At 53.8% G+C, this 21875-nt stretch overlaps 5 protein-coding genes and 1 non-coding gene across 6 annotated transcripts; 3 read left to right on the top strand and 3 right to left on the bottom strand.

Annotated features, from left to right (window-relative positions):
* Positions 1-3492: 3492 nt before the first annotated feature.
* On the bottom strand, positions 3493-4455 carry BKA78DRAFT_252147 (heterokaryon incompatibility protein-domain-containing protein; the record flags this gene model as incomplete). Its single annotated transcript, XM_066884708.1, has 1 exon — positions 3493-4455. A coding segment is annotated over one exon (963 nt), but the record flags the coding sequence as incomplete, so codon positions are not given.
* Positions 4456-7055: 2600 nt separating this feature from the next.
* Positions 7056-8928, top strand: BKA78DRAFT_149693 (uncharacterized protein). Its single transcript, XM_066882921.1, has 2 exons — positions 7056-7298; positions 7349-8928. Exons 1-2 carry the CDS (start codon positions 7189-7191, stop codon positions 8670-8672), a joined length of 1434 nt encoding a protein of 477 aa, XP_066743342.1. The 5' UTR covers positions 7056-7188; the 3' UTR covers positions 8673-8928.
* Positions 8841-9785, bottom strand: BKA78DRAFT_353576 (RlpA-like double-psi beta-barrel-protein domain-containing protein-containing protein; the record flags this gene model as incomplete). The annotated part of the gene is made up of 4 exons (XM_066891583.1): positions 8841-8923; positions 8977-9142; positions 9198-9561; positions 9616-9785. The coding sequence occupies 4 exons, from the start codon at positions 9783-9785 to the stop codon at positions 8841-8843; spliced, it is 783 nt and encodes a 260-aa protein (XP_066743341.1).
* Positions 9786-11571: 1786 nt separating this feature from the next.
* BKA78DRAFT_t123 lies at positions 11572-11656 on the top strand. Its single transcript has one exon. It is a non-coding gene; the product is annotated as a tRNA-Arg (tRNA).
* A 690-nt stretch (positions 11657-12346) lies between these two features.
* Positions 12347-14769, bottom strand: BKA78DRAFT_149669 (uncharacterized protein). The gene is made up of 2 exons (XM_066882919.1): positions 14133-14769; positions 12347-14044 (listed from the first exon to the last, which is right to left on the bottom strand). Exons 1-2 carry the CDS (start codon positions 14332-14334, stop codon positions 12558-12560), a joined length of 1689 nt encoding a protein of 562 aa, XP_066743340.1. The 5' UTR covers positions 14335-14769; the 3' UTR covers positions 12347-12557.
* A 1981-nt stretch (positions 14770-16750) lies between these two features.
* On the top strand, positions 16751-17704 carry BKA78DRAFT_149636 (uncharacterized protein). Its single transcript, XM_066882918.1, has one exon. The coding sequence runs from the start codon at positions 17126-17128 to the stop codon at positions 17645-17647; it is 522 nt and encodes a 173-aa protein (XP_066743339.1). The 5' UTR covers positions 16751-17125; the 3' UTR covers positions 17648-17704.
* Positions 17705-21875: the final 4171 nt, after the last annotated feature.

Below are 21875 nucleotides of genomic sequence, written 5' to 3'. Positions count from 1 at the left end.
ATCGTCCCGTTGGCCCGTAGTGCCATGTACCAGAGTTGTTCTCTACACTTCTCCCTATCTCGCTTTCGCCTTCGCCTTCGCCCCCGAGCCGGGCCCGGAGCCGCAGCCGCAACCACTGCTGGACTGACTCCCCGAGTTGCTACTCTTGCCCGACGGGCATGTTCTCAAGAGTCAGTCGGTCGGCCTCGAGGCTGCCTTCCTACTTGCTCGGCCACTCGGCCGGCGCTTCGGCTGGCCGCTTCACTTCGACGGGTGCTCTGGCACACACCACCACCGCGACAGCATCATCTGTCTCCTTGTCATCTCACCATCGCCCCTCTATCCGCGCTTCATTGACAGCACCAGCACCCGCACCCGCTGCCCCTGACTAGATAGCTTGGCAGACGCCTACCTACCCGCGCCCCTCCTCGGCCGAAGTCCGCCGCGGTACGACTACCTTCTTCCCTGGTGAGAAGAACTTTTGGGCGAAAAGCCGGCCGCCGCCGTTGGAATTCCAGCCCGACCCAGCCAGCCAGCCAGCCAGCGCGCAGGTGAATCGGTCCAGACCAGACCAGGTGCTGGTACATACCGGGGCTGGTCAAATGTCGAGCGGCTAGGGACAGGGCAGGACAGGGCTACAGGGCAGAGGCCAGTGTCAGCCACACGCAAAGTGCAGTCCTGGCCAGCCAGACGACCCTTTGAACTTGGATGGTCCGCTAAGCTAAGGCTAAGGCTAGCTAAGCTTTGCCACGCTAAGGCGGCGCTGGTCGTGGCGACGTCTAGCGACTAAAAGTAGTAGGGGTAGCACGGTAGTCCGGGTGCACGTGTATTAGTGCAGAACACTTTGGAAAAAAGTGGCAGTGTTGATGTTGACATCCTCAGTCGAGATAGGAGTCAGTCGAAACATCAACACACGATAGTACCGCAAGTGTGTCGCCGCGGAGATGCTCCGCGATGCTACCTCGTCATCTGCTTCCTATGCTACACGCCACTCATCCACTTGCTCGCTCGGCCGATAGAGCAGATGTGTTTGGTGTTTCTGGCTCGAGGTCAAGAGTGAGGCGTTGGGTGGCTAGCAGTTGAACGGTCGACCACGCTTCCCCGCCTACCCTCCTGTACCTGCCATCGTCACGCGTGGACCCTGCGTTGCATGTGTCTCTGTCCTCACCCTACCCTCCTCCCCTGTCCACCTGCCTGCGATCCGCCGGTCCGTCGCCGTCGGTCTGCCAGCCAGTCAATCAGGGACTGGCAGTTGGAGAAGGGCCAGAGGCGGGGACGTGTGTATATTTGAGTGTGGCGGAGGGAGAGGGTCTGGACGAGACGACGGAAAGGAGGCGCAGCGAGTATTGTGTGGGTTTGCGGGTTCGTTTTGTTGTCACTGACCAACTGACCAACTAACCAACTGACCTATTGCCAGGAGAAGTAGTTTGTCTTTGAAGCTCACCGAAACAAGACTGGATGGGTGCTGCCAATGTGTCGCTGCGATTCGCGCCGAGTGTTTGGTTTTTAATGCACTGCACTTGGTTGGTGGTTCATTGCATGCGTTGACAGGTCGTGGAAAGCTACCTCAAAAGGTACCAAAACCGGAAATGCATGAGCCAGTATGCTACGAAGCACGCGATAGAATGTCTGCGACGTCTTCATACTCGTCTTGCTTTCAATTGCATCCATCCTCTTGTCTGATCGGCCTGTTTGGGATGATATTCCGCAATGTTTGGATGGATGCGAAGCCAGTGTTTGCTCCACTCACCCCCTGCTTGACCGCCTCCGCAATTGCTGTCAAGCATCCACCAAGCGCACAGGTCCAGCCTCGACAATGCTTCGCTGCTTTACAGACAGCACCGCACGCACAGATAGGCCATGGCATCCATGACCGGGCTCGCTTGCTGGCTGGCTGACTGACTGGCGGATGGTTGGCCGCAACGCTCCAGTCCGCCCCACTGCACCACCACACCTCAACCTCCCCACTTTTGTAGCTCGGCCACGCATCGATCTGCTTCCAACGATGGATTCGAGTCATGGAGGACGCAAAAGGCGTCACTCTACTCGCTCGCTCGCAGTCGGAGATAGCTCGGAGGGGATGCTCACAGGAGGTGTGATGTATCCATGTTGCTCAGGTCAACAACGCCAGCGCAGCGCAGCACGGTGCGTTGGGCGTTTGTGTGTGGTGATGATGATGTTCAGGGCGATGGTGTTTGCTCCATGGATGACGTAGGGCGGGGAAGGGGAGGGAGTGGAGAGAAAAGAAGACGCCACCTCCGTATGCAGTGGCCGACCTCCTGGATGTTCTGTCGATACCGCGGTGCCTTCTTCCTCGCAGTCTCATTCCAATACGCAAGTCAGACGAGAAGGGAAAGTTGTGTGCACAGCCCATCCATTCAACTTCCTCGCCAGGCCGCCCGGTCTGTCAGAAAGCAGAGCGAGCTAGCCCTGTCGTGCCTTGTTCTGCTCTGCCGCAACGCACTGCCGGTGAACAAGACCATCGAAGACAGTCCATGAAACAAGATGATATGAGACGACCGCCAGCGCCATTCAAGCAGCGCGGTCCGCGAAACGAAAATAGGGGACCATCCGTCAAACGTGGCAAGCTTCCTAGTCGTGGTGGTGGCGGCGGCAGCGCGTCGCTGTGGCTGTTGTCAATTGATCCATCTTTGGGTGGGCTGGAGCTATTTCTGGTCCAGGCTCGGTCTCATCTCTTTCTGCACGCTGAGCTAGCTGTTGCACCACTGGTGTCTTAGAAAGTTCTCCAACAAAACACCTTTTTCATTGCGGAATGGACCCGAATTTAAATACAAGGGAGACAATAAGGAAAGGGGGAAGTGATGTTTGTTCAGTCAGATGTCTGGGGAATCGTTTCTCCTGTCAGGCTATTACGACAGCCTGCAAGTTGTCCTGCCGCAAAGGATAAGGATGGGGTCGCAATATCCGCACGAGGCCCACCCTTTCGTAGACAGATCTTTCTATTTTTCGGCGAAGGAGCAGGAACTCATCACTGGGATGCTCCGGCGGGGATCTTTCCATTAAAAGGCAGTAAAAGCGAAAGCTTGACGAGTTTGAAAGTTCAGAGCGCGGAATTCTGTAGTCTAAAAAAAGACAGGTCATATTGGGAGGTGCAACAAGATTCCCGGCATTAGGGCATTCTGAACAAAAGCCCATCTCACTGTGATCCATACAAGAATGATCACAGGGTATATTCCTGGGTTCGTAGAAAGACCAGTGGAGCTCGACTTTGTAAGTGATAAGATCAGGAGATGACAGTTCGGCGAAGAAGAGAAAGCCTCTGAGAGTGATGGAGCCGGACAAGACCTTGACGAAGTTCTGATCGCTCTCGGGCTCGATTCTAACATCCATCAGGAATACCATTCTTGTTAGGCGGTCGCCGTGTCTCAGCGAGGTTTCAATATCTGCCTTGTGTATGCAGGCCCAAGACCAACTCGGAGCGAGACTGGTGTCTCGAGTTGTGTCAGCTGTGTAGCCTGATGACCAGAGATGACCCTTTATATCAACATGCCAAAGAAGGTCTGATAGAAAGGTATCGTTCCATAGTCCAGCAAAGTACTTTTGGCCCCCTCGAAGATTCTGCATCTGCTTGGCGATGCCAGCCATGGCTGGGAGACGATCAGACGCTTTCGTCAAGTCAAGACGCATATATTGGCGGAGCGAATGATTCCACCTGAGATCAAGACACTCCAGTGGGTCATAATCAGTGCCGGGAAAGGGGTCAAATCTTGGGCAATCGTCGTCCAGGGAGCCGTGAAGGTTACACTCGCAGCTTGCTGCCTCCCTGCACTCCCATAAAAGCTCTTGGTATCCAAAGTGTAACATCCTCGGGGACAGAATTCGTTCCTGGTATGCCCACGCGCGTTGTAGCAGAGGCGCCCGAGAGATGGTGTCCGAATCCCGTATATGATCAAGGCTGAGCCTGCTATACCAGTGGGGCTGTGTTTTACGGCAGTAAATGGTAAACGAAGAACCATTTTGATCCTTCACCTTGAATGGGTGGGCTTTATACTGATCATCCGGCGCTGAAAAAAGCCCACCCGCGCTGTTTGTTGATGATGTTGCAGCGAGGGTAAGGAAAGAATTATAATAGATATCAGCCATCTTTGCTGATTCTTGAGCCCAATCATCTGCACAGCCCTGTATAATGCATAGAGAGTCGATCCAAATGTGTGGTGTTTTTCCAAGTCGGCGGACGAAGGACACAGCGTCCTGGAACGTTTTTGGTAGATTCTTCCAGGATATTCCCGCTTTGTGGCGCTCGAAATTTTCCTGAGTAGTCTCCAGAGGACGTAAGTGATGCTCAGGATGGCCCCAGCAATGACTCAGACACAGGTAGTGTCCCTCTTCACCAGAAGTTTCGATAAGCTTGACTGGTCCCTCAATGTCGTAGTTTATAACATCGATCAATCGCTTTGGCAACGGAAGATGCTTCTTCGGAGGATTGCAACGCTTGTGGCTCTTGATGCAATCCATCAACCAATTCTTAGCACATGAGAGACTTGATGAGGAAGACGTTGTTTGAGAAAGATGATGAGCTGGGCCTATGAGTGACCAGGGACCCGGCGTGTTCGGGAGGGTGTATATCTCAATGGTCTTGGTATCACTAGCAGTTCCACGCTTTGTGACCCAGACGGACAAACTTTTGTTTGGCATCCCAAAGTATTTGCGCGGTATCAATTCTCCGTCGACTTCTTGGTCGAGAAAGAGACGGGAATCTTCGTCGTCTATACCAAATTTGGAATCTTTCTGAAGGTGGTCCGGAATACATTGCTGTAGACAATGCCAGAGGATTCGACATGTTTGGCATCTTCCGGTCTTGCGAGTGGCTGAGTTGCGAAGGGCCTCTAAATCGTCGAAGGAGGACAGTCCACATTGAAACTGTTGCATATCCAACAATCAGGATCCTCGTCCGGGTCGAGGACAAACACAGTAAACGAGACTTCCGGGTCGTCCATGATAAGAGATTTGGTTCAGGTGCCTAGCCTTGTCCTGTAGAGGGCAAGAAATCAACAGGTGATGTGTTATTATAGAGTCAGCAGCCGCGAATAGAGCAAGTGAGTGAATAAGAGCAAAGGATGGACAATTATTAGCCATCGGGCTTCTGTTGGATGTCTGGCGTGTCGATGTGTTAATTCAAGGCTGTTGTTCAGTGCTGGGAGACTGGACTTGCAGTTCCCCACTCTATGTACAGCTCCGCCGGGAACCAGAGTGAGACAGTGGTGAGCCTTGTATTCTGAAGCTATTCATATGATTGGGTTGCGTAACGCGGAACAGTGCAAGTCGGCAGCCTCATGGGCGCTGCGGGCCAATTGCGCTTCCGTTTTTTGCACTGTCGAGACTGTTAGTGCACAGGTTGTGGCATGAGAGCTTCATGCTAAAGCTCTGAGATGGTTCCAACTGTTGAGAGCCGGCCAATTGTCGATAACATTCTCTCAGAACAAGAGTAATCACTGATCTGGTCGTCTCGTCGCTCAGCTTAATCCCTACAGGCTGACGCAGGCTGACGGTCGGCTTGATGCGGTTGAATCCAGGCGCTGGCAGCCTTGCGCTGCTTTCCATGCTGACTTGCTCCAATGACCATCGGATCAAAGGTAGCATCAGAGCTGAGCTTGTCCAGAAGAAATCATCGTTGAAGGTGATGATGGGGTTTGTGAAGAGTTGGAAGAGGCGGGAGGTGCATTGTCGGGTCGGGTCGCTGGCGCACGGTCTACATGTAGGCAGCCCTGCGAAGCTACTCCGCGCTCACCCTTCCTGGCAGTGGTCACTCTTTGACTCGCCAACGTTCGCCAACACCTTGCGTCTTCTGCCATGGGGTCACTCATTGAAGCTGCAGTCATTCTAATAGCCCTTGCCACTAGGATCTCCGCCCACGGCCTAGATGTCGCTATGGCATGAAAGAGAAGAGAAAATGAAACTGTAAGTACATTTGGGACAACGAACGACTACGAGGAAAGAAGCGACAGGCTCAACATTGGTAAATGAAAGAGAAGGCCATGATTCGATGCTTCCAACTCCCATGTTGTGGCTTCCTGCCGAAGAAACATAGATTCGGAAGATTGTCGCTGGTTTTTGTCGTTTCTCAGTCAGAGAGGGCTAGCTCGCCCATCGCTGAATCATCGTTGCCGACACAGTGTGTCGCAAAAGAACCGCCAACACCAAGGCAGGGCTGGAGTGCTTAAATGCTCCCTATACACACACATCTCGACTTTAAAATTTGAGCACATGAGGTAAACTCGCCCAACGACCAAGCCCGTGAGTACAACTATAGGGAGCATTTGAACACCCCTGTTACCGACTGCCGCTTGAGATATCTCCTTCTCGCATTTCTTTTGACAACAAAATGGATCATGGAAATCCAGGTAGTCAGATGGATGTGGACAGTAAATTATCCCAACATCGAGCCGCCGCGGTGAGAAACAAGTGTTTTCTCGAACCAGAGCTGACGCTTAAGCTCCGCACGCGAAGCAAGATTTGTCGCTGGCTCTATTTTGGATCTCCTGATTTCTCTTGGGTCCCACAGCTGGCTGAATGATGACAGAGGCCTTCCTTGGTCGTCGCCGAAAGAGGATGCCTCCAAGCTTCTCTCGCGTCACTTCTTCGCGTCTCCCCGGGAATCAAGCAACAAGCGAGCAACTGTTTTACGACTTTTAGATTCTGCGCCCTGCCACTTATGCAAGGAGTGAATTTCTTAAGGCTGCTGCCAAGGCTGCCAAGGTGTTGCTCAAAGGATCCGTCGACCAACCAGGACCCCTTTGTTGGAGCAGTTGATGCTGGATGAACAATCCGACGACGCAAACGAACTAAGGAAAGCGAGTGCACCCGAGAGAAATGCGCACTCGTTGCGTTTCGCTTCAGTGGATTGGTGGAGCGTTTGCGGGAAGGCTCTTTATCGTCAGGATACAAAGCTGCCTCCTGCAAACGCTTCATTCGGATTCCCTTCAATACTTCCGTAGTCTAAATATCCAACGCTCCGCAGGTCAGGAGCGATTCTAGTCTCTCAGTCTTCGCCCTCAGCCACGCCGCCATGGAGCAACACGAAGAAGCTTTGAAGCAGATATCCGAGAGGGTGAAGTCCTTCCACGACCGCCAGCTACCCTTCCGCGTGTATCATGGCTCGACAAATAGTACGCGTACAGTTGGGTATGATCCGGAAAAGGTGGTCGACACAAGCGCGCTCTCGCACGTCATCTCCATCGACGCCACGGCATGCACCGCCATCGTCGAGCCAATGTCCCCATGGACCAACTCGTCTCCACAACGCTCGAAAAGGGTTTTGTGACACAAGTTGTGCCAGAGTTCGCGGCAATCACCGTAGGGCAAGTCGAATTATCAAGCTATTTACTGCCCCAAGCTTACAGTTTCGTAGTGGAGCTTTTTCCGGGACGGCCGCAGAGAGCTCTTCGTTCAAGTACGGATATTTTGACCGAACTATCAACTGGGTTGAGATAGTGCTGGCAACAGGCAGAGTCGTCAAGGCCTCACCGACTGAGAATGCGGATCTCTTCAATGGTGCCGCTGGTGCTTGCGGTACTCTCGGTGTGACGACGCTGTTCGAGATCAAGCTCATCCCCGCTGCCGACTACGTCCAAGTAACGTACATGCCTGTCTACTCGACCAAGGAGGCACTGGAAGAGATAGACAAGCGCGCAAAGGAGGATTGGGACTACATCGACGGCATCCTGTATTCGGCAACAATGGGCATCATTGTGCTCGGCAAAATCACCGACGGCAAACTCCTCAAAGACGAGCACATCCAGCATTTCAATCGCGCCAAGGACCCATGGTTCTACATGCACGCCCACGAGCAGGTTGCGCACAGTCACCACACCTACTGCGACACGTGCCAGCTTGCGGGCTCGTTGTCGCCGTTTGAGGTCGCAACCGAAAAAGAAAAGCTGGGCAAAGACGAAGTTTACCGCACCGAGCTGATCCCCATCTTCGACTACTTCTTTCGCTATGACCGCGGCACCTTTTGGATGGGCAGCTACGGGTGGGGCGGGTCCAACTTGAAGTTCAACAAGTTTACGCGGTGGCTTTTTGACTCGCTGTTTCGCACGCGCAACATGTACAAGGCCATGCATCATAGCAGGCGTGCGCAGCGCTTCATTATCCAGGATCTGGCGTTGCCGCGAGAGACGGCGGAAGAGTTCATCAAGTGGACGAACGAGGCGTTGTTCCTGTTCCCGCTTTGGTTGTGTCCCGTCGATGCCAACACCAAGGTGCCGTTGCATCGCTCAGCAAATCGGCCGCCCAAGCAGATGGTTGCGAATGGAGGCAGCAGTATCGCCGAGAAGCCGCATGGCGAAGCAATGACCATTAGCATTGGCCTGTGGGGAATGAATTGCACGCACAAGGCAATAAAGGTCTACTTTGAAGAAAAGATGAAATGGGGGCCGCGTCTCCACGAGCTAACTATGACTGACAATCGTGCCATCGAGGCCAAGGTGTTTGAGCTGGGCGGCTTGAAGTGGCTGTACGCGCAAAACTACTACACCGAAGAAGAGTTTTGGAACATCTACGACAAGCAGCGATATAGCCAGTTGCGGGCCAAGTGGGACGCCGGAACGCTGCCGACTCTGTGGGATAAGATGAAGAACACCAAGGGATTTCAAAAAGACGGCAACTTTCCAAAGGCGGTTTTGTTGGCCTATCTTGGGAAGGAGCATTTGATGAAGAGGAAGGCCAAGTGAAGATGTATCGAAGCTTTGTCGTCAAAAGTTCGTAATAATGTTGAGCCATATACATGTAGCGTTATTGATACCTTAGGCTGCCCGTCCACTGCTATGCCAGCATGATGCTTTGTGTTGATAAGCTTAACCAGAAGCTTACCATCAATGCGAAAGATTTCGAGGCCGGGCTTAGTTCTCGCACCCACTGATTGAGGTGAGCTCGCTTGGGCAAGAGACCTGGGAATAGCTGACTTTGTTCATGTTGAGGCTCCCTGCGTGTTGTCAGATTTTCCCCTGGTGATTACCCCTGAATTTCATGACTTACCTCCGCCCCAGCTCCAGCGCCATTTGCATCCTTCCTTCAGGTTGTCAGGCAACGCATCACATGCCTGTGGGGATTGGACGCCGCCGTATTGCTTTCCCCAGCCCCCGTGGGGCGCGCCGTACTGCTTCGAGCAAGTATCGGGGTAGTCGCCAACACCGCCGCCAGGCTACCCAGCGCATGAGCAAGAGGAATTGTACTCGCCATGATGGACAAATACTTACAACGTAGAGATCAAAGTCATCGGGCGACGGCAGGCCTCCAGAGTTGACAGCCTGCACGATCATCGACTTGCCATTGGCCGGGCCATTGGTCCACGTAAACTGGTAGCACTTGCAGCAAACCTGAGAGCTACTTGAACCATGTCCCGCAAAGCCATACGCAAATGTCTCGTTGACGACCTTGGGCTGGAAGTTTGCGCACGAATAAGCGTTGCCCTGGCCCTGGCAGGCGCCTTGAGCGTTCACATCGCTAAGGGGTTGGTTGTCCTTGGAGCAGGCCTTGACGGAACCCTTGGCACCAGCCTTCTTCGCAATCGACGGCCATCCGCAAGCCGGCTTGCAGCAGTCCCAGGTCGTCGTCGTGGTGCTATTCGCCAAGGCGTTAGTGGCGATTGATAGCGTGGGGGAGTTGAAACCTTACCCGGCCTTGGCTTGGGACATGACCTTGACCCCTTTGCCTTGGTTGGGCCCTTTGCCCTGATTTGGCCCTCCTGGGCCTCGCAATCCTCCAGGCTCGCCAATGTCGCCTTGCGCAATGGCACTCGCGTACGCTCCCACGGCCGTGAGCACTAGTAAAAGAATGGACTTCATAGTGTGCAAGGAAGGAGCGACGAGAAATGAACAACAGATAGCGCGATAGCCAAGAGATCGCAGGTAGAGACAGTATAGAATAATGTAAGAGTGACAGTCTGATTGTGGCTAGGAAGGAGCCTTGCTAAGACCTATATGTGACTTCCTCTCAGAGCGCCCCTAACATAAGACTTAGTAAAGATGTGTGGCTGGAAAGCAATGTTTCGAGGCTCTCCAGGAGACGTTTGGGGTAAACATCATCCCGGAACTACTCATGCAATGCACCGCCACTTATATGGGGACGCCTTCCCCAGTTTCCTGGTCGCCGGGCCGTATACGCCGTAAAAGCAAGTCATTTTCGCTATTTGGCGCATGAGCATGAACCTCTGCAGGTGCTCATGCTGTTTCCAAGGACCTTGAAATTCGAAATGGTTGACGACTCCATGGACAGTGCAGTCGCGACACGGTCGTCCGATGCTTCTATGGACGGTTATTGACGGGATTGTTTTCTTCCAGAATAACAGGTCAAACTTGCTCATCTGCCGGCTTGATCAGCGTGCGTGGGTCCTTGTATCGCCAGCTGATCCTAGGTTTGCTGCAGCGATCAAACGCTTTTTCCACTTTCAACCGCCCCGACAGAGACTCTCTCTTTTTCGCGATCGGTGTTGAGGTGGACGAGTTTTTCGCGATACCATCCAGAATGCAATTGACGAAGCAAATGTGTTGGTTGGCGGGTATTTTGCCTATATCGCAAAGATACGACTGGCCTATACGACCGATGTACGACCAAGAAGCGGCTCAGACCCTTCAAACTGTGTTTCGATTAAGCTTCCATGCATGATCCCTTTTCCGTCCCCTCGTTCATGACGTCAGGCGATGAGATGGTCAGATTCGTATCGGCAGTTGGTTCGCAAGCCCGGAATCCGTGTGCGGATGGTCGTCCGATCAAAATTCAAGCGCAGCTTCGATGCGACATCCAGAAAGTTTTCTTGCGCCATCCCAACCTCAGTTTGCAACGGCAGAACAGAGCGAAGATACAGCATCACGAAGCTGCCGTGTTGCTTGCGGAACGAAGAGCGCGGATCCAACCGAGCGACGAGGATGGCCTGAACGCTTATTTGGAGTTTGGTGAAGTCTGATTCGACGTTTGCTGAAATTTGCCAGAGTGCCCTTTATGATGAAAAGGCCATGGTGAGATTGCTGTGGCTGTCGCAACAACTGCGGTCGTAGGTAGACCTCTCTTACTTACTGTGGTCTCGAGCGGCCCAAGCTCCAATCTTAACGGTCCTACCATCCGTGGCGCCAGCTTCTTCTGCCAAACTTCTTGCCCTCAACTTTTCGGGCTACTGTAGCAGTCAGAACTCCAACGAGATCTTCATCACTAACCACGGCACTACCGTAATCCGGAGAAATTGACAGCTACCAAGCGCCGATTTCCGGGGCCCCAGCACCACGTTATTTGGACAGCGGAACTGCGACATGTCGTTGCCAAAACTTGAAAACAAAGACGCGTCGTCTTTGCGGGGTCGTGTCAGCGGTTTGACGTCGACTCCAACGGAATTTGGAAGCGCTTGCGGATGCCAGCCATTTCAACATCAAAAATTGCCCTCGACTTTGGAGCTTCTCTGGCGCCAAACGGAGACCAAAGCGACGTTGGAGATCACTTTTCGAGATTTGAGCAAGAGTTGGCAGGGAGAGCGAAGCGGAGAGGAGGAGAAGCGGTCGATCTTTCCCTCGAAAACCGACAACAAAACCAATCACGTGACGTTTTGGTATATAATGCAGCTAGGCGATCCAAATTGTCATTGGGCGGTTGGCGCAATGGTAGCGCATTGGTTTTCGGCGTAAAGCTAGGTCACCAAAGGTTGTGGGTTCAATCCCCATGCCGCTCGATCTCTTTTGTTTTTGCACTATTTTGAGGGGATCGACATGCTGTGCCTCCAGGCGGGGTGACGTGTGAATCTGGGAGGTGTCAGTGGATGGACAGTTGGGTGGAAGAAGCCGAGACCTACGTTGCGCAGGATGCTGTGGCGGTGGGCTGCAGTGCAGCGCAGCTGGACGTCACATCAGGAAGGACTCAGTCGACATACGACCGGCCATCGTCATTGCCTCACATTTTGTGTTGGGACTGGACGGCACGTCCATGCGGAGTGACTGATCCGACTTGTTTACTTGATTTCTTCCAGACATGGAGCAGCTGTCTCTTCCAGGACCAAACGACTTTCCCCTCGCACAAGGTTCGTCGTCGGCCCCCCAGGTCCCCCAGTCCGCCTCGTTCGCCGTGGCGAGACACTTCCCTCACCACACGCAAAACGAGGCTCTCACATACAGGCGGTGGCTTTGTGCCAGCAAGGAAAAAACAACAACCGTGAGCCAGGCAAAGGGAAAGAGGTCGCCGCAGGCCTCGACACACACACCTTCCTTTCCCAATACTCCACCGTCGTCCCGTCTTTTCTCATACAGGTCATAAGGAAAAATTCCAAAAATCCAATAAACACAAGAGCAAGAGTACTCCAAACAGTCGTGGCAATGCAAGTGTACAACACCTTCGCCCAGCAGCAGACGGCTGAAAGGCCTGGGCGACGGTGCATCAAACCCAAAATATGAGAACACGATTAAGAAGGGAATGCGTGAAAAACAGGTACAAAACCATCCGAAAGAGTCTTATCCGAAAAATAGAGAACCGAATGCACCAGTCCATGAGACAGTGATGCCGGAAAATATTTTGTGCTCCGATCCAGAGCCATGGTGGTGATGGGGGTGGTGTTGTTGTTGGTGGTGGTGGTTTGGTCATCATCTCGATTCAGACTTTTCGCTCTTGACCTTGACCTTGGGATTTTGCAACTTCTCAATCATCTTGGTGGCCTCCTCTGGGGTCTCGTTCACGTGCAAGAGCCTCGTGAGCTCTTGGAAGCTGACCGAAGCGTTGCGGGCCTTCTTGCCCGACATGGCCTCCTTGAGATGCGTCTCGTAGTGGGCCTTGCGGTTGTCGTTGCGCGAAAAACGACGTCCGCATCCGGTCACGACGCAAGGGAACGGGCGCTCCTTGCTGTGCGTGTTCTCGTGTCGCTTCAGGTGCTCCGGGCGCGCAAACGTCTTGGTGCAGCCCTCGAATCTGCAGCGCTGCTTCTTCGTCTCGCCAGAGGTGCTGCAGTAGCGTCCGGACTTGGGGTCCTTCTGGATGTCGGCTTGGAAGCGAAAGTCGACGGCGCATCCATCGAGGTTAGCGGTGAAGCTGTCCAGGCGGGTTTCGCAACGATGTTTGCGCTTGCTGATGCCACTGGGTCCGCTGGGTCCGACGCGCCTGTCCTTTTGGCGATGCCTCCGTTGCGGCGACATGAGGTCGCTGCGGCGGTGGTCAAAGTAGGCATCGTCCTCGTGCTTGATGGAAGGCTGCGAGTCGCCCAGCTGAGACGTGGATGAACTGTAACCGTCGTAACCAAATGGCTCTTCCATCTGTTCCGTGGCCAGTTCGGGGAACGTCCGGTGCTCGGTCTCGTGTACAGTGTCATCTGGGTTTACGGAGGGCTGGTCGAAGAGGGGTGCAGGTTCCATGCCGGTCTGCTGCCAACTGAAGTTGTCGAGGTTGATGCCTTGACCGTTCATCTGTGGGGCTCCGTATGCTTCAGCGGTCATGCCCTGTATCGACAGGCCTGATGTGGTGGGGTGATGAGCATTCCACATCTCAGAGGTCGAATGAAGCTCGGCAGCCGGCAAAAGTGTTCTCGTGGCTGGCGGCAGGCCATCGAATGGCTGATACTCCATGTGCGCAGGAAGGCCCAGGGTCTCGTTATCTGAACCAGTTGGTCGGACAGCTGATTGAAAGTGCGATGGCTCGACTGGGCCCCAGCTGCTGGGCCGCCGCTCGGTTGGTAATGGGATGTGCCCGTGTTTGTGTTGAGCATCCATCATTTGTTGCCACTGCTCTGATTGCCGAAACTCCTCAACCTCTTGGGGGGTGATTTCTTGGATTGAGTTATCGATTTCGTGAGGACGGACCATCATCCACTCGCTATCCGCAACGGCTTCCCGGGCTGTGTGTGGTGTTGGGGGCAAGTTGGAGTAGTAGGCAGAGCTATTGCTCGAAAAGCTGTTGGCGCAAGAGGCTGAAGATTGCATTGACGCGATGGAGTCCCGACGACCCTCGTAAGCCGTTGACGTGGGAGTCAGGTACCCCGAGGGGGTATAAACAGGCGTCGGGTGTTGGTTCATCTCCATTCCTTCTTTGAACGCAGCGCCTCTGGCCCCCCAAGTCTGATCGCGACTCCGGAACTCTAAGTCTGAACAGTCAGCCTTGCTGCGGCGGCCTCGAAAGATCGACATGGCGATGACGGACAGAATGGAGGTACTATGAACAGGAATGATGACCTTGCCAAGCAGAGATCTTGCAAAGGAACGTGTGTGTGAGGACGGTAAAAGGAGTGTGAAGAGTGAACAAGGCTGACGGCCAGGGGAAGAAGAAACCACGAACCGTCCAGGACCCTTGAACGATATTTGAAGGCAATCGCGGCCGACAGACATGGGCGTTGCCGGACGTTGAAGTCATTAAGCACAACTCACCGTTGTACATCGCTGCTATTGGCGCGCTTCTGTGTACGCGACTTACTTTGGGATGTGCCTCGGAATGGTGGCCAAATGTCGCGTCTCGACTCGAACAATCTTCACCAGCCTGACAGGCGCTGCGTTGTGCGAGCTCCAACCGGCAGGCCGGGGATCGAGATGGAGGGTGGCGCAAGGCGAAGGCTGGAGGCTTCAAGACGCGACAATCTCCCAACCAGATTTCGGATCGTGAGTCGGCTGCAAGGGGGGCCAGGGCAGTTGAAAAAATTGTGGGGTCTCGATGGCGGTCGTTTCGCGGCCAGGCAAATGGCGAAAGGCATCAAGTTTTAGTTTTGACGGCTTTTTTATAAGGACGGCGGCAGCATGAGGTTTTTAATTTTGCAAGGACACCATAGTGTATGGGCCCGACCGCATTGTAGAGCTAAACGTATACGTGTATGAGCGAGACGGATTTGTTGGCGAGCCAGAGTACATTGAATAGATGCAACGTCTGTTGGAATGGATGCTACCCTAACGTGGTAGGAGGGACCATGGTAAGTCCGCCACCGCACCGCCGGTCTAATGGTTCAATTCAACCACGGCGCACGCTCGGTTTTCTCCCAACCCCGCCAGCCAACGCTCGTCCGATCTCTCAGGCCTAGCACTACTCCTACTGGGGTCCTTTGGAGATGGATGCAGCTGAAGTTGCCATGGACCCTAGACCGGGGCGGTCAACCAGTAAACCAACCGGCCGCTGCATATGCAAGCTTCGAATTACTTGCAGCATCAACGCTCGAACCATGACGGCGGCCGACGAAACAGCGCAGGCGGCCGTCAAAGCTTGCCATTCCTGACGCGCACAGTCGACTCTTGCAGCTTTCGGAACGCAGATCAGGCCTGGAATGGTACCCTCCTCTTTAAACGGTGCCAAGACTGTCTGTACGCCGCTGCTGCAGCCCTTTGGGATGCAAAATCAGCCAATCGACGGACCGCTCGACGAGTCCAGAGCCTGATTGGGGTTGACAGAGCTTTTCCCAAAACGGAGGCAGATAAATGCACGATTGGCTACCGCCAGGACGGTTGGACGAAGGATGAGAGCGTCTCATGGCCATGGACGGACTCGAAGACGACGTGACATGGCCAACCGGGGAAAAGTGGCCAAAGTCTTGTCTTGGCTGAGGGTCGGGCTGAGGACAATAATGGCCGACGATACGGGCAAGAGTCAACCAGGCCAGCCGTGTGAAGGTTTTGAAGAGAGGCTGGCCGGATTTGGCCAGCTGCGGTTGCACGACATGGATTCGATGCAGGATTGAAATTGCTTTGGCCGGATCAGACTCGTAGACCAACCGGCTCCAGGTCGGTAGATTCGGCAGTCATTGAGGAGGTCGTGTTTCAAGCGCTGCGGGAGTACAAATGTTCCGGAATGCATGATCTGACGATGGTATTCCTTCTTCCGTGTCTGTTGCTGGCTGACGTCTGGAGTCGACCGAATGATGGGTGAGCAGTCACAAGCAAAGCGTCGGGTTGGACAAATTTCCCGAGGATGACGAGCGGCGTCGATTAGGTTTGCTGGCGTCGAATGCGAGTGTTGGTGATGATGGAGCCGGTGGCCGATGGGGTGTTGTTGGTTTGGAGTTGGTGCGCCCTGCATGCGGCGCAGAGAAGGACCGGGAAGCTGAGCGGCAGCGCGCAGATGTCATTTTCTACTCCCAATTCGACGCTAGCTCAACCACCGCCGTGCAGCACCTCCCACCACAGCCTTGACTTCAACAACGCTCTCTTCCGTCCCGTCCGAATACGCCGTCTCCATTGCACACCACGGTAGCCAGCATCTTTCACGTTCTTGTGTTTGTCCTCTCGAGTCGACCTCCCATCGGCCCGCTCCGAACCCCTCTTCGGCTCTAGCTCCTCGCGACCTTGACGCGTCTTTCAATGGCTTGCATCTCGACCTGCCGCCGCATGTGCCACCAGACGCGCTCCAAACATGATCCGAGGAGGAGGCTGGCAAAGCCCTGCCAGGGCGGCGCGTCTGTGGCCATAGTTGGATCCAGCCGCGCTCGCCACACCCCATCTTGGCCGCTTCGGGTGATCGACTGAGCTTGACGCCGTGTCGTGTCGTGGGGGTCCAAAGCAACCCTCCTGCATGCTGCTCAGGCACCTGAGTCGACCGGCCATCTTGAAACGCCTTGGACAGTCACACAAGAGCCAGACTGGCCAGAGTTTGATAAGACCAAGGCCCACTGTGGCCGTCGCCTTGGGCCATCTAGCCCATCGAGATCGGATCGGGACCGCCTTCACTTCGAACCCGATAGTCAGCCAGACAGCCTATGTACAGCTTCATGCGCGCTGTCTCTCCCATAGCAACAACGCTTGGCTGCGCCAGTGACCCCCATTGGTCCATCCGTGACACAGTTGACCCGGATGACTTGCCGTCACTGATCCATTGAAGTCTTCACTCAGTCTTGCACCACCGTCTCGAGAGACTTCGCTTCATGCCATCTACGCCGAAACTGTCCGTCAGCAATGTTCAACTGTCATGCCATCGGGGCAAATGGCGTCGCTAGCGGCATGTGGCTCCGCGACTCCTTGACAGCCTTACCCGGGGCCGTCTCTCGATGACCATGGAGAGTAGGATTCCATACGTCGGACTCAAAGGAGCAGGCAACTCTGAGATTGCAACAAAAGACACATACTTTCTCCAAGCGTTACGCAAATCGACTGCGCTAGACCGGCCAAAGCCATGTCGCCAGACTTGATTCTGATCATGCACTAAAGTGGGGTCTACGCTCAATGAGTCCCGTGCGTTGGTGGTCTCATTGTCCATGGTCATTTCTGTGCAAGATTTGCAAGTCACGTTGGCTTTCTTTTTCATTCTTGCCGTCATGCCATTCTGCACGGTAGAGCAATATCGAACGGCATGTGGGCTAATCCTGGCGATTCTTTTGCAGCCTCGACGTTTTGGCGCTCGACAAAGTACAGCCATCTGCAAAATTTTGTGGGGAGCTGGTGCAGCTCAGAGAAGATTGGTATGGGCCTTGCAGTTCGCGCTGGCCCCCGGCCCCCTTGTCCCTGCTACAGATCCCCCTTGTTATGGAAACCTGCATACTCGGCCTCGGAAGATCCCAGAATCAAACCATGATTGCCAGCATGGATTTCGGTTAGACGCAGGTCACTTTCGATTGGTACTTTCTGCAGCGCACATCAAACTCACCGCAACTTCAACGGCTTCTTTCATCCACTCGAACTACTCGCAGTTGAACACGGATGGACAGTGCAGGCAGGACCCTGAAAGCGGAGAAGAGCGCACAGTCCATGAGGCTGTTTTTAGGGGCCCACATATCTAGCCTTACTACCTTCTTTCCCGGATATCCCAAATGATCGTCGACCACTGAAGCACCTTGACCAAGTTGTCAATTTGTATCCCTGCAAACGGCCAACCGCATCTCAATTCTTCACATCAACCTGCGGTCACACCAACCGCCAACCCTCTGAGACCGACTTTTCGAGTTTGGAGGTGCTCCAAAGGATGAGTGGAAAACAATCGTGAAATCAGAACATGGGAAGCTGCACGCTTGCCTGACCCAATGTTGCCATGAATGGACTGATTGTTATTACGCAAATTGAAGTTAATTGGTAGGATGCAAGAAATCCCGTCCCATCCATTTGATACCCTGTGAAGAGCACAGTCCATGTTCACCACCGAAGTCTGGTCCATTGAGTAGCGCAGTGGATTACAGCTTTCAGAGCTTCATCCCAAAGTCAACCGAAACCAACCATTTTCTCTTCAAAGACTTGCCAAATCACGCCATATTGTCCAGCTTACACGGCAAGTCCCATTGTTGCCAGAGAAATCGAGCCGTTTCAATGACTACTGCTAGGAGTACTTCCAGAAACCATAGCGTTTGACTTGGGTCGGTCCCAAAAAATCGACTGATAACGCTAGACCGACTATCAACCGCCGGAGATCCGCTCGCTACCAAGGTACGCTATTTGAACAACTACGCATTCAGCCTTGGACGTTCAGACAAAATTTCTACCCGGGAATAGCTTCAACATGGCTTGCACATGGCGCTGCGGGCGCTCTGGATCTCGGCCCGCACACCTCGGCCTCGCCGAATTCAGCCCTCTGCCTCATCCGAGAGGCGTATGAAGGATCTAGCGGCCGGGACAATTGCCAGACAGAGTCCTTGGTCCGATCAGCCCCAAAAAGAAGGATCAAATATCTCCCGCCGAACCAAGATGAGATCGGAACATTTCACGAGAGATTCGGGGCTCGAGGCAGAAGAACCAAGACACTGACTCTCAACATGTGACGCGCAAGCTCTACCAGAGCCTGTTCTATTCCCAAGAGTACTCCTAGTGTCCTTCGAGCATGGCGCCCTTTCGTCCGCACTAGCGAACTAGTTGAGAACAAGGCTGTCGAGGAAATAACGCAGCCCGCTGGATGGACAGATTTGCTTTTGAATACTTGAACCCGCCGCAGCGGTCACTAGCTTCTGATCGCGTTCACAAGGCGTCAGTGCGCTTTGGAGATCCAAACTTGCTGCTTGGTGCGAGAAGCTTTCGTGAATTTGAAGGTTCTGGGCGAGTGCGGGCCAAGGAATCGCGATTTCTCCCTTCGTCATCTCAACAAGAGGCCTTGCATCTGACCAAGGAACAGCCTTTGGACCACGTTCTCCATCTTCAGCATCTCTCTTTAACAATGGGACTTGGCCGAGGAGGTCAGTAGGCAACCATCGCATTGTCCCATGAAGAGACCAAGAATCCCTGGCTTCGTGCTCTCACATGGCTCTTGGCGCAATCGCTGAGCAAATACGGCGATGCGAAAGACTCACGTTTGAAGAAGTACTCGTTCAGATAAAGGAGACTGAAGAGATGACTCATGGCGATGCGAATTGACCTTTTTGAAGCTCAAACTTCCATATTCCCCCAATCCTCTCAACAATTCAAATGCGCCGTCAAAATCTGACGATCACGTGGACCTTAGAGGCTTCTTCGTGAAATTTGACCTTTTCAGACACCTTTGACCTAAGTACTTTGGGTGGAAGAGACATTTTCGCGACGGATTTGTGGTGGATGCCCCAACTTTAAGGTTTGCTCACGTCTCGCTTGATTCGGAGCGATGCACAATGGATTTGGATTCGAATTCGAATGCGGACCCTTCATCAAATTTTGTTGAGTGCTTTCGAATAGCTTTCCAGAATCGCCCAGTCCCTCACTCATGGCCAAAAGTCTGAGCGTGGTTTGAATGCAAGAAGGATCAAGAATCGACCTGCGTGTTCAGACACCGGGTCAACTCAAAGCCGTGAGGGGTGACAGACGTCGACTGTCTTGAAAACATCAGACGGCGCGTGCTTGCAGATCGATGGCTCGCTCTGGCATGCGAAGGATTCCCTTTCTCTTTCCGGCGATTGTCTTGCATCATACACGCTCTGCCGACGTCTTCCCAGTATCCACTGGGCTTCGCAGCGCGAAAACTCTAGCGCTTGAGAAGTGTGCAAACAGCCTTTGCGCGACACTTGGTCGCTCGCAACCTGGAGCAACACGACGGAAAATTCCTATGACGTTCGAATCAAAAAGCTTTTTCTCTCTAGTCTATTCTTTCATATCTCGTTTAGCGCGCAGTCCTACTGATGCCCTACATTGCTATTTCCGTCCTTTTCACTCCGACCCCTAGATAGAGCAGAACTAGGCAAATAAGCCGCCGGAGCAAGAAGACAAACCGCACACCACACCATCATGTCACCTCACCCTGCCGGCGAGCCCTCTCTCCTCTCCTCGCTTTGCCTCGCGAAGCCTAACACAAACCATCACCATCATTCGTCCTATCCTTCTTTCCCCTCGACCCTTATCTCAAAATCACCACCACGCGATCGCTTACCACGAGGTTGCCCCTGGCTGTCCCTGTCTCTGTCGCCCCTTTTCTTGCCGTATACATACCGCACCCTTAGAACATCTTCTCCTGTCTATCTGCCCTACTCCCTTCTCCCCTTTCCGTCTTGTCTGTAACCCAGTCTTCCGCCCTCGTGGCAGCAACGCTTCCCTCGCTGTCTCTGTCTTCCCGGTACACACAAATGGACCCTCCCCCTTGTGGCGAATTAAAGGAGAACAGTCCTAGCAGTGCTCCTGGAAGACAGAGTCCGGATAGATAGGAGTAGCCACGCGCTCTCCACGTGTAGCCGTCCGCTCCTTTTTTTGCCGTTTGACTCCTCGACTCCTAGAACTACCTGTCTCTGTTTACATTTGTCTGGCTGGTCCCTGTTGATCCCCGCCAGTGTACATAGAACAGGATATGTCGCCACGGATACGCTGTATGATAGACGTCAGCTTTGCCACTGGCCTGGAATTGAGGGTCTCTGCCTCTGTGCCCTGATCTGCTGCTGTTACTGGTCTGTCTTTCCCCTCCCGTTGGCTTAAGTGTGCGTCATTTCAGGCTTGTTACTGCTCCAACTGAGATGGCGAGAAATATACCGTCGCTTCTACCGCCCCTCGGCTTACATGACGAGTGTTCAAGGTGGCCAGCAGAAGACACCTCCCCCTTAGAACAAGCAGGCAATCAAAACATCCACCTCTCCCCCACCTTTCTATCATCATGCTGCTGTCTCCCCTCCTTCAACACCAAACAAACAAATCAAACACATTAACATTAAGGAACTCAGCCGCAGCGCCACTCTCACTTCTCAAGCGAGGTCCTGTTGCTCCCGCTGTATTATAGACAGGGTCAGGCTTAAGTGTGCGACCGCGACAACAAGGTTAAATGGACGTCGGTCGTGCAGACGGGTAATGGCAGTTTGCGTGGGCTTCATGAGCGCACCGTGGCTGGCTGGTGCTATACAGCATGGCGGACCAGCGAAGCCGACGAGCTGTTGGCGTCGGGGGTTATTTGCGATTGCGCGGCCGCCACACGTCACGCAACTTTTCCGTTCTCTGCATCAGGCGCCCTGAACTTGAATATTGACTGGTTTTGTTTTCCGTCTCACTTGATGTACCATCATCTCCAGGGCACTCATACCCCTGACCGCACAGCTCCTTCATCCACCCGTCGCTTTCGCAAAACCCAAGACCTAACCACCATTCCCTATGTAACACGTCCAATCTACTGTGCAGTCATCCTAGAAGCGCGCACCTGCTGGATTGCGCCAGTCATCCAGACAAGCGGACCCGGTGGAGAAGTCCACCAGAAACACGCGTCCCCTGAGCAGTCGACTTCCCGAGCCAAGCCAAGCACACACACGTCTTCGAGCAGCCAAGGAGCAACAAGGCCATGGAAAGCCGATGCGAGGTGAGCTGCAACCAGATAGGCACCAATCGATCACTATAGGTCGCATCTCGCAGGACTCGGCGCAAGGGGGCAGGACGTTGCGTCATGTCATGGTATGACGCGCGCAAGCTACTATCACTCGTCCACCAATCCCATCGATCGTGACAGATAAACGCATAGACGTTCCAAGCGTGTGAGAAAGCCGCAAATGCAAGAGAAGAGGAGGACGCAACCTGACGGAGACTGGCTCCGACGGCAGGCCCAGCAGACGCAGCGCGCGCAGCATTCCACGCCCGCGCAATCGCAACGGC

The sequence above is a fragment of the Phyllosticta capitalensis genome (genome assembly GCF_038381095.1).
Source record: "Phyllosticta capitalensis strain CBS 128856 chromosome Unknown BKA78scaffold_6, whole genome shotgun sequence".
Lineage (NCBI taxonomy): Eukaryota > Fungi > Ascomycota > Dothideomycetes > Botryosphaeriales > Phyllostictaceae > Phyllosticta > Phyllosticta capitalensis.
This window is presented reverse-complemented; position numbering and strand designations above follow the sequence as displayed.

Excerpts from the sequence above, each read along its gene's own strand:
- BKA78DRAFT_149669 (XM_066882919.1), bottom strand. The coding sequence starts at position 14,334 with ATGTACAACGGTGAGTTGTGCTTAATGACTTCAACGTCCGGCAACGCC. Across the intron at positions 14,045-14,132 it reads CAAGATCTCTGCTTGGCAAG|ACTTAGAGTTCCGGAGTCGC; the intron begins GTCATCATTCCT and ends CTGACTGTTCAG.
- BKA78DRAFT_149636 (XM_066882918.1), top strand. The coding sequence starts at position 17,126 with ATGGTCATTTCTGTGCAAGATTTGCAAGTCACGTTGGCTTTCTTTTTC.
- BKA78DRAFT_149693 (XM_066882921.1), top strand. The coding sequence starts at position 7,189 with ATGCACCGCCATCGTCGAGCCAATGTCCCCATGGACCAACTCGTCTCC. Across the intron at positions 7,299-7,348 it reads TTCGCGGCAATCACCGTAGG|TGGAGCTTTTTCCGGGACGG; the intron begins GCAAGTCGAATT and ends ACAGTTTCGTAG.